Source organism: Equus asinus, chromosome X, assembly GCF_041296235.1.
Source record: "Equus asinus isolate D_3611 breed Donkey chromosome X, EquAss-T2T_v2, whole genome shotgun sequence".
NCBI classification, from domain to species: Eukaryota; Metazoa; Chordata; class Mammalia; order Perissodactyla; family Equidae; genus Equus; species Equus asinus.
Genome location: NC_091820.1, coordinates 138659997 through 138674847, shown reverse-complemented (window position 1 = coordinate 138674847; position 14851 = coordinate 138659997). Strand labels below are relative to the sequence as shown.

The 14851-nt window shown below is 57.9% G+C and overlaps 1 protein-coding gene across 9 annotated transcripts in view; it reads right to left on the bottom strand.

The window, feature by feature from the left end:
* Window positions 1-14851, bottom strand: part of ATP2B3 (ATPase plasma membrane Ca2+ transporting 3) — a 71548-nt gene that overhangs the window by 22761 nt on the left and 33936 nt on the right. For all 9 annotated transcript variants that reach the window (XM_070502527.1, XM_070502531.1, XM_044763987.2 and 6 more), the window contains 8 exons: window positions 14477-14718; window positions 11158-11392; window positions 6385-6564; window positions 6143-6230; window positions 5390-5496; window positions 4118-4309; window positions 1770-1983; window positions 54-265 (listed from right to left, as the gene is read on the bottom strand). In XM_070502527.1, coding sequence (XP_070358628.1) covers window positions 54-265; window positions 1770-1983; window positions 4118-4309; window positions 5390-5496; window positions 6143-6230; window positions 6385-6564; window positions 11158-11392; window positions 14477-14718 — 1470 coding nt within the window. The remainder of the gene's footprint in view (window positions 1-53; window positions 266-1769; window positions 1984-4117; window positions 4310-5389; window positions 5497-6142; window positions 6231-6384; window positions 6565-11157; window positions 11393-14476; window positions 14719-14851) is intronic.

Below are 14851 nucleotides of genomic sequence, written 5' to 3'. Positions count from 1 at the left end.
ACCCTGGGAACGGAGATGGGAAGGCCTCCTGCTCCCTCCCTTTTCCCTCCTACCTGAATTGCAAAGGTGCCCAGGACGATGGCGCAGAAGATGGGGTTGCTGAAGATGCCGTGGAACACGTTGCGCTCGCCGTGGATCTTGCGGGCGTTGACCTCGTTGAAGAGCTGCATCATGACGAAGGTGTTGAAGATGATGGTGTAGTGCTCCGAGGGCGGCGAGTGCAGGGGCGCATTCCTCCCGCTGTCGATGTCGAAGAAGAGCTCCCCTGCAAGCCAAGGGCCATGTGAGGGGCGCAGGGTGCCCAGTGGGATGCAGCTCTGGCTGGTGGCCCCCAAGCAATGCTAGGGGCCGTGCGCAGCCCTGACTTTGCAGTGAGATGACTGTGAGGGGACAGGAATGAGTCCCTCATCCTACAGGGTGGCAAACGCAAGCTCACAGCCAAGGCCAGGGGCTCGATCACGGGGGCTGGCACTGAAGCCCGGAGGGCAGGAATGAAGAAGTTACGACGGACGGAGTGTTGTGAACGTGCTTTGCCTCAGACGCAGAGCGCCTCTCTGGTCACTTGCATGCCTGTTGAGTTAGGGGCGGGCTAGGGAGGAGTTGATCAGAGGCTGCAGGGCACAGGGCAGGCCGGCCCTCCTCTGTCTTGTCCCTGGGACCGGACAGCTGGGCTAGGTCCTTGGATGGAGCAAGAGAGGCTTCTGCCCCCAAGAGACCAGATACTGACATTTGGGGGCCCCCGCACCGTGACTCCTGCCCCTCAGCACATGCCGTCCCTGCACACTGAGCTTTGAATCCGCTCCCAGGAAGAGGAGCTGAAAGCTGAGCCTCACCAGGCCCTGGAGGACAGTCACGGTGACCCGGACCACCACATGGTCAAGAATTGCTAGACACATGGAGAGCACCCTGACCTAAGGGAGAAAGGCCACAAACAAAGTAACAACCCCCTCCTCCCCATGTAAACACAGGAGCTGATGCTGGGCACAGGAGAAAACTCCAATGACAGTCGCCACCCGCAAGGCTCGGTTCTCCACATCTCCGCATGCTGTGGCCGGGGGCCCTGTGGTTTTCTGTCCTCCTTGGCCCAGCCTCCCCCACCATTCCTTTCCTCTGCTGTCGGGTCTCCTGCCCCTGCCTTCCCTCCCCTGCCCTGGCCCCCTTCTTGCTTCCTGAGCCCTCTCACCCCCCAGCCTCCGCCTTTCTCTTCTTTCCCTTCCCTCCTCCATTCTCCCTTCCTTTCCCTCCCTCCCCCTCCTCTTCTCCTCTCCCCTTCTGCTCTCCCTCCTCCTTCTTTCTCTCTTCTCCCTTCCTCTTTTCCTCCTCTCCCTCCTCCTCTCTATCCTCCCTTCTCTGCCTTGCCTCCTTCTACGCTCCCTCTCTCTCCTCCTCCTACCTGCTTCCTCCCTCCCCTCTCCCTCCTCTTGTCCCCTTTCTCTCCTGGTCCTCCTTCTCCCACAACTGCCAGCTGAGCTCTCTGCTCCTTGTCCCCTGGAGAAATAGTCATGGAGTAAGTGGATGGATGGGTGAGTGACCTGGGTCTGGGTGGAGGGTGAGACATCCCACCAACTCTATGGAGCAGTGGAGTTTCTCAGCTGCTCAGGGCCTGGGACACCTCAGTGGGGCACACACAAAGGGACGGCAGGGAGGTGAGGGCTAAGGGGTCCTCACTGAAAATCGGGTCTCCAGATGCTTGGCTATCCCTTCCACCGACAGACAGGGTCGGAGCCCATGGGTCTGGCAACAGCGCACTGTGCCCTGGGGCAACCTACCCACAAAGAGCAGCGTGAAGATGATGGTGAGCTGGTACACCGCATGGCCTAGTATGTTCTTCATCATGGTGCGGGAGATCAGGGGCTTGTCTCGGCCGTATGGCTTCCGCAGCAGCAGCGATTCGGTGGGGGGCTCCGTCGCCAGGGCCAGAGAGGCAAATGTGTCCATGATCAAGTTCACCCACAACATCTGCACAGCTTTGAGAGGAGAGTCCTGCCAAGAGAAGGCAGTCACCCCAACGTGTGGCTGGAAACCTCACCGGTCCCCTACTCCTGGGAAGAAACTCAGCTTGGGGTCAATGCCACTGGAAAGTCATTCAGGTGAAAATGCGACAAATCTGACCTCTGCATACCATCGTGACCTCCCCACCCTCTGTTTTCTGAAGGTTAGCAGAGAGCTTGCTCTGGGCTTTCCAATTCCTGCTCTTAAAATGTTCCCAGGCTCCCTTCTGCTCTCCCCTGGTGGCAGTGATTTAGAAGATGCGGTCAAAATGGTTAGCAGGGGGCTGCCAACCCCTGTCAGTTGCCCCAGACCATGAAAGAGCCTGACTGATGGGTGCCCTGCTGGTCTCCCACGCCCAAGGGGCAAGAAGAGGCAGAAACTCTGCCCTGGAACTTCCTTCCCCTCATCGCCTCGGAGTTTCTGGTTAAAAACCAGCCCCACAGAAGCCAGATACAAAGGACCACATACTATATGATTCCATTCCTACGAAACTTCCAGAACCAACAGATCCACAGAGACAGACAGCTGATGAGTGGGTGCCAGGGGTTGGGGGAGTGGAGAGTAGGGGAGTGGCTGCTTAGTGGGTACAGGGGTGATGAAAATGTTCTGGAATGAGATAGAGGTGATGGTTGTACAACATTGTGAATGTACTAGAAACCAGTGAATTGTACACTTTAAGATGGTTAAAATGCCTATTACGGTGCAGTTTATGTTAGGTGAATTTTATCTCAATTAAAAAAAAAACCTTTGAAAGGGAGACAAATACATTCTGGACACTCACTAATGGGGAGAATTGGGCTATTGAAAAAGGGGCAGAGAGACAGCTCTGATGGGCTAGTGGTTAAAGTTCGGTGTGCTCCACCTTGGTGGCCCAGGTTCAGTTCCCGGGCATTGGAACCTCACCACTCGTCTGTCAGTAGCCATGCTGTGGGGGCGGCTCACAGAGAAGAACTGGAAGGACTCACAACTAGAATATACAACTACGTAGTGGGGCTTTGGGCAGACACACACAAAAAAGAGGAAGATTGGCAACAGATGTTAGCTCAGGGCGACTCTTTCCCAGCAAAGAAAAACAAGGGCAGAGGCTCCTCCAGAGGTGAAATCTGGAGCTCCTGTCAGCCCCAGCCCTTCCACTCCTAGGTCCAGACCCAAGAGCAGTGAGAACACAGGCCCACACAGAGCCTCGTCCACGCGTGTTCACAGCAGCACTAGTCCCAGTAGCCAACAGGGGGAAGCAACCCAAGAGTCCATTGATGGAGGAATGGAGAAAAACATGTGATCCATCTATGCAACAGAACATTATTCTGCCATCAAAAGGAATGAAGTAGCGATGTGTGCTACAGCACAGGTGGACCTTGAAAACACTGTGCCAAGCGAAAGGTGCAAGACACAAACCACCACCTATTATTTGATTCCACTTATATGAAAGTCCAGAATAGATAAGTCTGTAGAGACAGACATTAGATTGTTGGGTATCAGGGGCTTGGGGAGAGGGGACTGGGGAGTGACTGCTAATGGGAACAGGGTTTCCTTTTGGGGTGAGGGAAATGTTCCGGAATTAGATAGAGGTGATGATTGCACAATTTTGTGACTATACTAAAACAAATCCACTGAATTTTACACTCTCAAAAGGTGAATTCTGTGGTATGTGAACTTTATCTTAATAAAAAAATCTTCGGGGCCAGCCCCAGTGGCCTACTAGTTAAGTTTGGTGCGCTCGGCTTCGGCAGCCTGGGTTTGCAGGTTCAGTTCCTGGGTGAGGACCTACACCGCTTATCAGCCATGCTGTGGTGGTGATCCACATACAAAATAGAGGAATACTGGCACAGATGTTAGCTCAGGGCTAGTCTTCCTCAGCAAAAAGAGGAAGACTGGAAACAGACGTTAGCTCAGGGTGAATCTTCCTCACCAAAAAAAAAAAAAAAAAACCTGTAGCAAAGAAAACACCTGGCTCTCCCAACTAGACCCTCAGGCAGGAGCTTCCCAGCCCACACACTCCTGGGAGCGGGCTCCCCTGTGCTTGCTCTCTGCACTGGGGTCCAGGTGCCCAAGGCAGAAGGGGCCCCATGGGTTATGGGAGGAGAGCCCAGAGTTCTCCTCGGGCATGGTGGTCCCCAGTGCCCACCTGAGTAATGCAGGCGCCCGTGAAGGCCACAATCACGGCCACCACGTTGACTGTCAGCTGGAACTGCAGGAACTTTGAGATGCTGTCGTACACGTTGCGGCCCCACATGACCGCCTTGACGATGCTGGTGAAGTTGTCATCGGTCAGGATGATGTCCGAGGCCTCCTTGGCCACGTCAGTCCCTGCGATGCCCTGGGGGGCATACACACAGTGTCTGCGAGCCCCTTTCCCAGCCCCTCTGGGCTGGCTCCCCCCCTTCCCTTTCAAAAGAAGCTCCCCACCAGCTGGGAATGCAGCACGGTGAGGGGCTCTGTTCATAAACAAAGAGGGTGCTGCCACTGGGGCCACCAACATGGCCTTACTCACAAGGCCCAGCTGCCACTGTGTGGCCACCAACCGGTCTTTTGTCCTGTCTTAGTGTGCTAGAGTAGCTTGCCACATAAGGAGGCCCTGGGAGTCCTGAACGGGGACACCTCTGGCAGAGCGAGGACAAGTCCTCCCGGCCCACACAGGGGTGTTTGGAGGAGGACTCCCGTCCTTGCTGCTCGAAGCCTCAGACGCAGGGACAGCACACTCTGTCCGCCGCCCTGAGGCCGGGCCCTGTGTTGCTCCAGTGCGTCCTCCAAGCCCCCGGGCACTGGGGCCTGGTCTCTCTGGGGGCTGGGTTCTGGGAAGGACTGGCCGGTGCCCCCGGGGCCTGCACGCGGTGGGCCAGACTGAATGGGGCGGAATGAAGGGCACTCCTTCTCGGGAGGGTGGGGAGAAGGGCTCGCTGGGGTTCTGCCTTTGGTGGCTGAGCACAGCTCCCTGCAAAAGGCCGTGGGGCCAGGGCCGGCCACTGGCCACCCTGCTCAGTGGGGTCTGGGTTTTACAGCAGGAATTAGCTCCATGTAAGCAACAGGAGAGAAGCACAGAGGAAAAGCTTGTTTGGGGCTCTGCTGATTACACTTGGGGCCAAGGTCCACTTAGACTGGACTGGGAGTGGGTGAGGCAGGCACACAACTGGCAAGTCCCCTGCCCCATGGCAATGTGGCTGGGCCCCACTGTCACCTCGGGCATCATCACATCAGATACCTTTAAACAAATCACACGTGTGTCCCCTGACCAGCAGAGCCTGAGGAGGCCCAAGTGGGCAGGATGTGAGAGAAAGAAACTTCTGGCACTCTGCGACTTGCTTCAACACTAGCTCCCACCTTCCTACACAAAGCTAATATCCTCGGGACACAGGGCCCAGCCTGGGGTGGTGAGCCAGGCTGGCGCTGGGTGGCTTACCATGGCGAAGCCCACATCTGCTTTCTTGAGGGCTGGCCCGTCGTTAGTGCCATCCCCCGTCACGGCCACCACCTGTCGCTGCTCGCCAGTCGTGCTGTCAATAATCCCTGGAACACAGAGTGGCGCCATCTGTGGGCCTGTGTGACCAGCCCAGGGGGCTCTGGGGGGCTGGGTAGCTCTGGAAAGCCTTTGGGATTGTGACTGTGTCTACTGCCCCCAATCCTCCAAGCTCCCTGTCACCTTTGTACCCTGACTGGCAGCCTCGTCCCTCTCATCCCACCCTGGTCCATCACCCAGTGAGATGATATAGGGCCGTGTGATTTGGTGGAAGGCAAGGGCCCAGCGCCATGTGACTTGGAGAAACGTCTCCCTCTCCTGGGCCTCAGTTTCCCCATCTGTTATGATGAGAGGCCAGCCTCTACTGGTGTCTTTCATTCATGTTGTTAGCTCAGAGAAGAGGAGGGGTGAGCTCTGGCACGTCAGCCCTTTGAGGGGGTCTCCATTATTATCCCCATGTCCCCAGTGAGGAAACTGAGGTTTGGGGAGAGCCAGTGATTCGCTCTCAGACACAAAGCAAGTCTCCAGTGGCAACAGGTCCAGAGCTGAGGACTCTGTTTCCTGAGCCGGCCCTGAAAACCTGTCTGGGAGCAGATAACATGCGGGGGGGATGGCTGCACTCAGCCAGCGCCGTGTCACCTTGGGAAGGGACAAGGGACGGGGCAGGGGTGGGCGGGGGTGAGCTAGCTCCATTACCTTTGACCAGAGTGTGCTTGTCAGTGGGAGATGATCGGGCGAGGACCCTCAGCTTGGGCCACACCTTGTCCAGACGCTCCTGTTCTATCTGGGAGGGGCAAGCACACAGATGCTGCAGAGCCTCGGGGGCTGGGCAGGTGGGGCTGAGCAGAGATGGGGTGGGGAGAAACAGCCAGAACCCTGGACCGAGGTGGGCAGAAATGGGTGGCCCCCTACGGGAAGGCCGATGGGCTGGGAGCTACCTCGCCTTTCTCATTGCGGATGCGCCGGTTGAATTCTTTTCCCTCCAGGCACAGGAAGTCCTCCCCTGGCTGGATGATGCCACACTTGGCCGCGATGGCCCGGGCCGTGTTGATGTTGTCTCCAGTCACCATGCGGACTGTAATGCCAGCACGTTGGCATTTGCGGATAGCTTCAGGGACCTGGAAGAGACAAGAGAGGTGCGTGGGGTCATCAAGGCAAGGCACATTTGTGTCCAGGCTGTATCCTCTCCTCCATCCAGATCTGCAGCCCTCCCCCCTCACTGTGGTCCCAGGGAAGGGCCCCTGAGAAGGGCAGCCCAGAGGAGGCGAGGAGAGGCCTGTCTGCTCTGATGCCACTGTCAGTCTAGCCCGAAGTGGGCAGGGCGCCCCCCTCAGTCCCTGAGCGCCCCCCTCCCCAAGGTGCCTCCTTCACTGGGCCAAGCTCTGGGGACCAGCAACGACTCAGACCCAGGCCCTGACACCATGAGTAAGGCTAGGAGAAGCCACCGGAAGCTTTTACACTGTCGAGGGGCACCATCGGAGTTGTGTCTGGAAAGGTGAGCCCAGAAGCCCATCCCTCTGGGGCCTGACTCAGGGCAGGCTCCCGGCCGGCCATCAGCTGCTGCGGGCGGAACTCTGGGCCCCTTGCTCACTTGTCTCCGCCGTTTCTACAGCATACCTTTTTCTACAAAAAATTGAAGGCCTGCGGAGCCGAGCGTTTTCCATGATGAGGCATTCTCACTATTCATCAGGGGAATGGAACACTGCTTTGGTTACGGAGCACACATTTCCATTTTCTAAATATAATATTAGACTTTGGTAAAGGGGGGAGAAAAAGAGGTCCCCTTGGTGCTGAGTGGAAAATGGGCTGAAGGGAGCTGAGAGGTGGTGGCATTGTCCCAGAGAGTGGAGATGCTCTGGCTCCCCAATTAATGAGGAGGTGGCTCTTGAGCCTGGAGACTGCAGTGGGGAGGGCAGCTGGGCAGATGGTGCTTGTGCAGCCAGGGAGGGGAGAGGACAAGGAGGAGGGGAGGAATGGGTTCAGAGCTTGGGGAACTGGATAAGGAGGTCGGGCCGAGGCCTGTGAGATGCTTGGATGCAGCCCCTGCGAGGGGTGCAGCCTGGGGAGCCCCGGCTCCCTGTTCTGTCCGATGGGCCCAGCGCACCCACCTGCCAGACCCCAGTGAGCACCACTGGGCTGACGAAAGCCCTGGGAACAGTCTGAGCTTGAGGAGAGACGGGGAGGGAACACGCAGTGTGCCGGGTGTGCCCCAAAGGCCAGGACTAGGAGCCCGGGGACAGGGGCGTGAGCTGGGCCACACAGACTTGACGGCCAGAGGAGCAGGAGCCAGGTGGTGGGGGCGGGGCAGGGCAGCCGGGAGACCCCAGGGGAGGCAGGCAGCAGGTGGGGCTGGGTGGGGGGTAGGTGCACTCTGACCTGGGAGTCCCCAGCACGCTGGTGGTCCCCAAGGCCCCCAAGGCAGGGGGTCAGGGTGTGGGCTGGTTGTTACCTCAGCCAGGGAGAGAGAGGGCATGACAAGAGGGGAGGCCTGCGGCCCAGCCAGAGGGGCCCCCACTTCAGGGTTGTGACAGAGCAACCCTGTGATTCCTGTAGCAAATACTGCCAAGTGGCCTGGAAGGCCAAGCTCCTGGAAAGGGGCTGCATCTCGTACCTCCAATAATGTGTCTCTTTGCTCCAGGACTTAGGGACACTTTTTGCCCTTTGGGGATCTTGGGGTGCTGGATGATGAGCTACAGGGAGACACTCCCCTTCCAGCAAGCTCCCTCCTGGCCCTGAAGCGTCTGGAAGCCACTCCTCTGCTGCCACCAAGTGGCCGTGATGAGCTGGAAACCCGGGAGCCCTAGACCGGGGCCTTGCTCGCCTTCTCTGGGTGCAGCCCAGGCCGGCTCACTTTCCGCGGAAAGGCCCTCGGCCTCCCAGCCAGCGGGCAGGAAGCCTCCCTCCCTCTGCAGGTGCCCTCTCCCTCATGGGGCGGCTGTCCTTCCTCACCTGTCGCCCCGTGCTCCTCGTCCAGCCCCAGCCCAGCCGTGATGCCGATGTGCTCCTGGAGGCCTGACGGCATGGCAGCCAGCCGGCTGCGTGGAGGAGGCCCGCACCCCTCCAGCGTTAACGCGGCCCACGCCCAGGGGCCCTGCAGCCCCGCAGCCTGCCTCTGGCTGCAGTCGCCCCACGCCTCTAGGCGCCTTGGCAGGTTTAATGGCGCCCCATCCACCCTGCCGCCTGCCACCCAGCACTCCACCGGGCCCTCGGCGCTCCCTCCTTGGCCACCATCTGGCAGGCCAGTCTCCATGGGGGTTTGCCTGGCCTCCCCAGCCTGGCCATGTTGGTGCCATCTGCTGCCCAGACTCACTCAGCCACTCTCAAGCCAGAGAGGAGCTGTCCCGTCCCCTGGGCCCTTCTGCCAAGGCCATCTCTGGAGCTCACAGGAGTGGCCCATTGCTCGGCCTCGGGGACTCTCCCGCCACGGCAGCCACTGTGGGGCCTTCACTGTACCCTTCTTTGGACTTTTGCCTGTGTTCCACCACTAGAAGGCCAGGCCTTGCCCCACCCATGTGCAGCCATTCTGGACAGTTCCATCTGACCCCCAACCCCAGTCTAGCCTCATTGATGCCTCTGTAAATGAGCCGACTTGGACCAGAAGATGCCCGCTGCAGTCCTGTTTACATCTGCGACTCGAGCTTTGAGTGGCTCAACAAATGTTTCTGCTAGGAACGAGGAGAAGCCTGCAGGGCTCCTCGGCCTGGGGACCAGGCAGGAAGGGCTCCCTGGGCTGTGCGGCCGGGAGTGGCTTCACACCCTACACCCCTCCGTCTGGGCAAGTGGCTGAGGTAGAAGGGGAGGGCGGGCGGGTCATGATGGTGGGGAAAGGGCCTTGGCCAGGCTCTGGGAGTTGGGGAACGCCACCATCTTGGGTCTGTGCACACTCCGGCGGGAGCCCCGGCCTTCTGGCAGCTTCACACGGCCCCAGCAACTGGGCAGAAAAGTTTAGAGCTGCCACTGTCGACACCTCCCCGGAAGTAACGAGGGGACACCCACCACCCCAGGAGCAGCACGGAACACCAGCCAGCGGCCCGCAGCCGTGTGGGGTGTTGGGGGGTGTGGAGAGCGGCTCCATCCCGAAGGGCAAGGCCATCAGGTCTACGCAAGGGCAACACAACTTTGTGACTCGGCTTTGCTGCATGGACACAGCCCTCCTCCGCTCTGTGCCTCAGTTTTTCCCTGGTCTGATAAAGGGAGAGGCCTGGCCCCTGTGTCCCTGGGGGTGGCTGTGCCACCCTCAGCAGCGCCTTCTCCTCTTGCTCTCCCAAGCTGCTCCTCCCATCACCTACATTTGCCAGGCCTGTATCTCTGGCTGGAAGTCTCTCCCCTCCCCTCTGTCACCATCCATTTCCTCCCAGGCCAGCCTCCATGTGTCCCCACTCTGCATGCAGTGGCCTCTACCTCCTTGGAATGTGGGGACGTGCCATCACTGATAACCTGTGGCTGGCGTTCAGATGTGCCAAGCACCGACTTATGAATCAAGGGTCTTTGGTCCTTGATCCAATGTGTGAATGCCTGTCTCCCGAACGAGAGCCCAGAAGCTTCTCCTCCATTGTGTCAGCACCCTCCAGGACAGCTAGTTTACATACGTGTTTTCAGGCTAATTGGCAGGATCAAAGTGGCCCTGACTCTAACATGAGGTAGGCACCGCTAGAAAGGTCCTGGGAGCAGAGAGATGGTCCCTCCATGTCTCTGGCAACCTGCACCTCCTGTGCCTTGCACACTCCCTCTGGGACCTGGTGTCTTACAGCCCTGGCAAGCTCTCCCTCCCTCAAGGATCTCCCACCTTTAAGAACCAACAACTCTCTCCATTGCTCCTTCACTCTACTCCCTGTCCAGCTTCTGCCCTGTTTCTCTGTTCCCCCTTCAGAAAAGCTCTTGATAAGGTTGTCCATATGCTGGCTCCTTCCCCGCCGTCCCACAGAATCTGTGAGGTCAAGGTCTCCAGTGACCTCTCAATGTCGAGGGCCCACTGCAGCCAGGATTGGGCTAAGCCACCCTCGTGCTTCAGCCACATGGCCCTCTCAGTTTCCCCTCTCTGCCTAGCCCATTCCTTCAAGTCTCCTTGGCAGGGTCCTCCTGCCTCTGCTCAGGCATGCCCACTCCAAGACATCACTCATGTAAAGCTGCTTCTGGATTCTCTCTCCTGCCAGGACCTCTGCTCTGAGCTCTCCTACCCACTTGACATCTCCATGGGGACGTCCTAAACCTCACTCAGCCCCAACCAAACCCTCAACCAAGAACTTCCCAGCCTGGTGATGGCAGTGCCACCTGCCCACCTCTCCAAACCACAGCCCTGGGAGCTGTGCCCGGCTCTTCCCTCTCCCTCGTCACCTGCTCCAGTCCATCAGTCCTGGGGGTGTCGAGGTTCTAACTGCCACCCCCTCTCACCTGGTGGAGGCAGAGCCTGAGCCAGGGCTGGAGGCCAGCGGGAGGGGGCCTTCCAGCGGGCAGGTCAGAGCCTCCATGTAGGAGCAAGGGCGAGAGGATGAGGGGGGTGAAGTGCACCAAGGAGGGTGTGATCTGGGGTGCGGTGCCCACACTCACCTTTCCAGACTCCTCCAGCAGGTGGCAGTTCGCTCTACCTATAACTCTAGCAGGAAGTGGTGTGGCAGCCAGGAAGGAGGGAGAAAGGGTTGGGTCTCTCCTTGCAGTGATATGCCCCTCCACCCATCCCAACAACCCAGCCGCTCAGAGAAGTGGGTGGTTACCTCGGGTCGCACAGGGTCCTCGATGCCCACGACAGCTATGCAGGTGAGGTCGCCCACCACCTCATTCTCATTGTCCCAGTCAGGCTCCTGGGCAGCAGAGAAGTCGCGGTAGGCGATGCAGATGGTGCGGAGGCCGTCGCAAGCCATCGGCTCAATGATCTTCTTCACCATGTCGTCCCGGTCCCGAGGGCGGAAGCTGCGCAGTTCTCCGTTGCTGTTTAAGATGTTGGTGCACCTGGGGCAGGGACAGAACACGAGGAGCAGGTGCCATGAGGCCAGGGGAGCCGGCTGGCCGAGAGTCTTGGCGGGTATCAGCCTGAGCCCTCCATCCGACAAGGCAGACAGGCTTCTCCAAGGAGGGAGGCGCTCTACTTTTGCAGGGCCTGAGAGTGTACCCCCCAATTCATGCTCTCCCACAACCTCAGAATGTGACCTTATTTGGAAATAGGGTTGCTGCAAAGTTAAGATGAGGTCATACTGGATGAGGGTGGGGCCTTGATTCAATAACTGGTGTCCTTATAAAAAGAGAAGAGTACACACAGAGACGCACAGGGACAAGGCCATGTGACAACAGAGGCAGAGCCTGGAGTGAGGCAGCTGCCCACCAAGGAAGGCCAAGGGTGCCGGTGACCGCCAGAAGCTGGAGACAGCAGTGATCCTCCCCTGGAGGCTTTGTGGGGAGCCAGGCCCTGTCTACACCTGGATCTCAGACTTCTGGCCTCCAGAACTGGGAGAAACTAGATTTCTGTTGTTTTAAGCCATCAGGTTTATGGTACTTGGTTCCGGCAGGCCTAGGAGCTGGAGACTCATAGACTGGTCTAAGAGAGCCAAGCAGGAGGCCGGAGCACAGCTCCATCACAGCTCCACCGGTGTTCGATGGGCGCTGGGGCACATCACACTTGCGACACTGGGCTTCGGGGCAAGAGTGTGGAACATCAACATAAACTGAGTGCCACAGAGTGGGGCCACGGCAAGGCAGCAACTGTGGCATGGGCCCTGATGACCCTGGAAGCTTCTCAGAAGGGCCAGGGTGGGGCAGGCTGCAGGATTCAGGTGTGGAAGAGGAAAGAGCAAAGGAACCAAGGGCCCTAGAGGCAGGCGAGGTGGAAGGGTGAGGAGGGTCTCCAAACAGACTGGTGAGGAAGGAGAGAAGGAGCTGGCTGCAGAGGTCAGGGTGGGCAGTGAGGATGAAGCAAAAGCCGGCACGGACCCCGGTCTTTCTGGGGATTCACCCATGCAATTCTCACAACACTCTCAGGAGGTAAGTATTCCTGCCATTGCCATGCTACAGTGGGAGACTGAGGCCTGGGGTGGGGAGTAAGGTGGTCACGTTCACACAGTCAGCAAAGAGCAGGGGCCAGCCCGGTGGCGTAGTGGTTAAGTTTGGGCGCTCCACTTTGGCAGCCCAGGGTTTGTGGGTTCGGATCCTGGGTGTGGACCTACATACCGCTCATCAAGCCATGCTGAGGCAGCATCCCTCATACAAAACAGAGGAAGATGGGCAGAGATGTTAGCTCAGAGACAAGAAAAAAACAGGAGGATTGGCAACAGATGTTAGCTTTGGGCCAGTCTTCCTCACCAGAAATAAAAAATTGCAGAGCTGGGGTTGGAGCCCAGTGCCCAACTACAGAAACTGGGCTCTTAGCCATGGTACCCACCAAAGGAGAGGCACAGAAAGAGGTGGGGTCCTCCAAGTCCAGCCGCCACATCTGCTGGGAGCCAGTGGGACGGCTTCAGGGAGCAGGTGGCCTTTGCACCAGGCTGGGGAGGCTGTGCCTGGACAGAGTTTGAGAGGGGAGCATTCTGGGTGGCGCAGCAGTCAGTAGAGGCCAGGACACAGCCAGGTGGGGGCACACTCAGCCGTCCTGGGAGGCAGGGAGCCTCGGATGGCCTGCTGAGGACTCTGTCCTGAAGGCCCTGGAAGGCCAGCTATGAGCTCAGAGGCACAATCAGGTCATGTCTCAGAAGGTGGCTCTGGAGGAAGTGAGGCGCCAGGTGGGCAGGGGAGGGCTGCTAGATACTGAGGAAGAGAGAGGCTGAGGCTGGGGGCGGGGCACTGAGAGGACTTGGGGCAGGGGCTGCGTGCTCCCCGCTCAGCTTTTCTAACAGCTTTATTGAAACATAATTCACACACCACACAATTCACTCATTTAAAATGTCCAATTCAGTGGCTTTTAGTATATCCAGAGTTGTGCGACCATCCCCACAGCCAGCTTCAGAACATTTTCATCACCTCTAAAAGAAACCCCGCACAAACAAGAAGAGAAAAAAACATTTGTGCATCCAAGGACGAATCAAGAGACTGAAAAGACAGCCCATGGAATGGGAGGGAATCTGCAATCAGATCTGTGTCGAGGATCTAGTCTCTAGAACGTACAGAGAGCTCTCGTGGCCGACAGCAAACAGCTGCCTCGGATCAAAGGGCTGGACTAGACGTCTCTCCAAAGAAGACACACAAAGGGCCAAGGAGCACAGGAAAGGTGCCAACCCCACTGGCCATCAGGAAATGACATCAAAACCACCACAAGATCCTGCCTCACATCCACTAGGATGGCTGGAATCATAATAAGAAGAAAAAAACCAGAAAATAACATACGTTGGTGAGGATGAGGAGAAGCCAGACCCCTCCTGCACTGGTGGGAACAGCAAATGGTGCAGCCCCACAGAAAGCAGGCCGGCGCCTCCCCCCAGAATCAGACGCAGAGTTCCCCTTTGACCCAGCAGTTCCACTCCAAGGACTAGACCCAAGAGAAGTGAAAGCAGTGTTCAAACAAAAACCTGTACGCTCATATTCACAGCAGCATTATTCATAATAGCCCAAAGGTGGAAACAGCCCAGCTGTCCATCAGCATGTGACTGGATAAACGAAGTGTGGTGCATCCATCCTATGGAAGGTTATTCCGCTATAAAAAGGGGTGAAGTTCTGCCACATGCTACACCATGGATGGACCTTGGAAACATTATGCTGAGAGAAAGGAGCCAGACACAAAAGGCCGTAGATGGCATGATTCCATTCCTATGAAAGGTCCAGAAGACGCAAATCCGTGGAAACAGAAAAGAGATGAGTGGCTGCCAGGGGCTGGGGGGTGGGGATCTGGGGGAGAGACTGCTTAATGGGTATGGGGCTTCCTCCGGGGTTGATGAAACGTTCTGGAACTAGACAGTGGCGGTGGCACAACACTGAATGCACTTAACGACACTGAACTGCGCACTTTAAGGTGACGAAAATGGCCAATTTGACGCTATGTCTGTTTTACCACAATAATAAAACCAGAGACCCCACGCTCCTTAGCTGCCTCCGCCCTGGGCAGCCACTCACTTTTTCAGCAGGATCTCCGAGGCGCCCTTGCTGAAGAGGCGGAAGCCGCCGTCGGGCGTGCGGATGACCGTGCTCATGGACTTGCGGACTGAGTTGAAGGTGTACACTTTGTAAAGCTTATCTTCCGGAATCTGCTCTCGCACAGGCTGGAAGTCCCGCTTCAGGTCCAGGACGAAGCCCAGCAGGGCACACTCCGTCTTGTTGCCCACTTGGCGTGGGAGAGCCCCTTCCTTCTCTGGAGGCTGTGAGGTGAGGAGAATCAGCACGGTGTGAGGGCCAAGTCCTCCCACCTTGCTGCTCCCAGGGACCCAGCCTGGCTGCGGCCACGACATCTTTAGGGCATGGTGGCAGGGAGCCAAGGAGGGCCTCCACTGT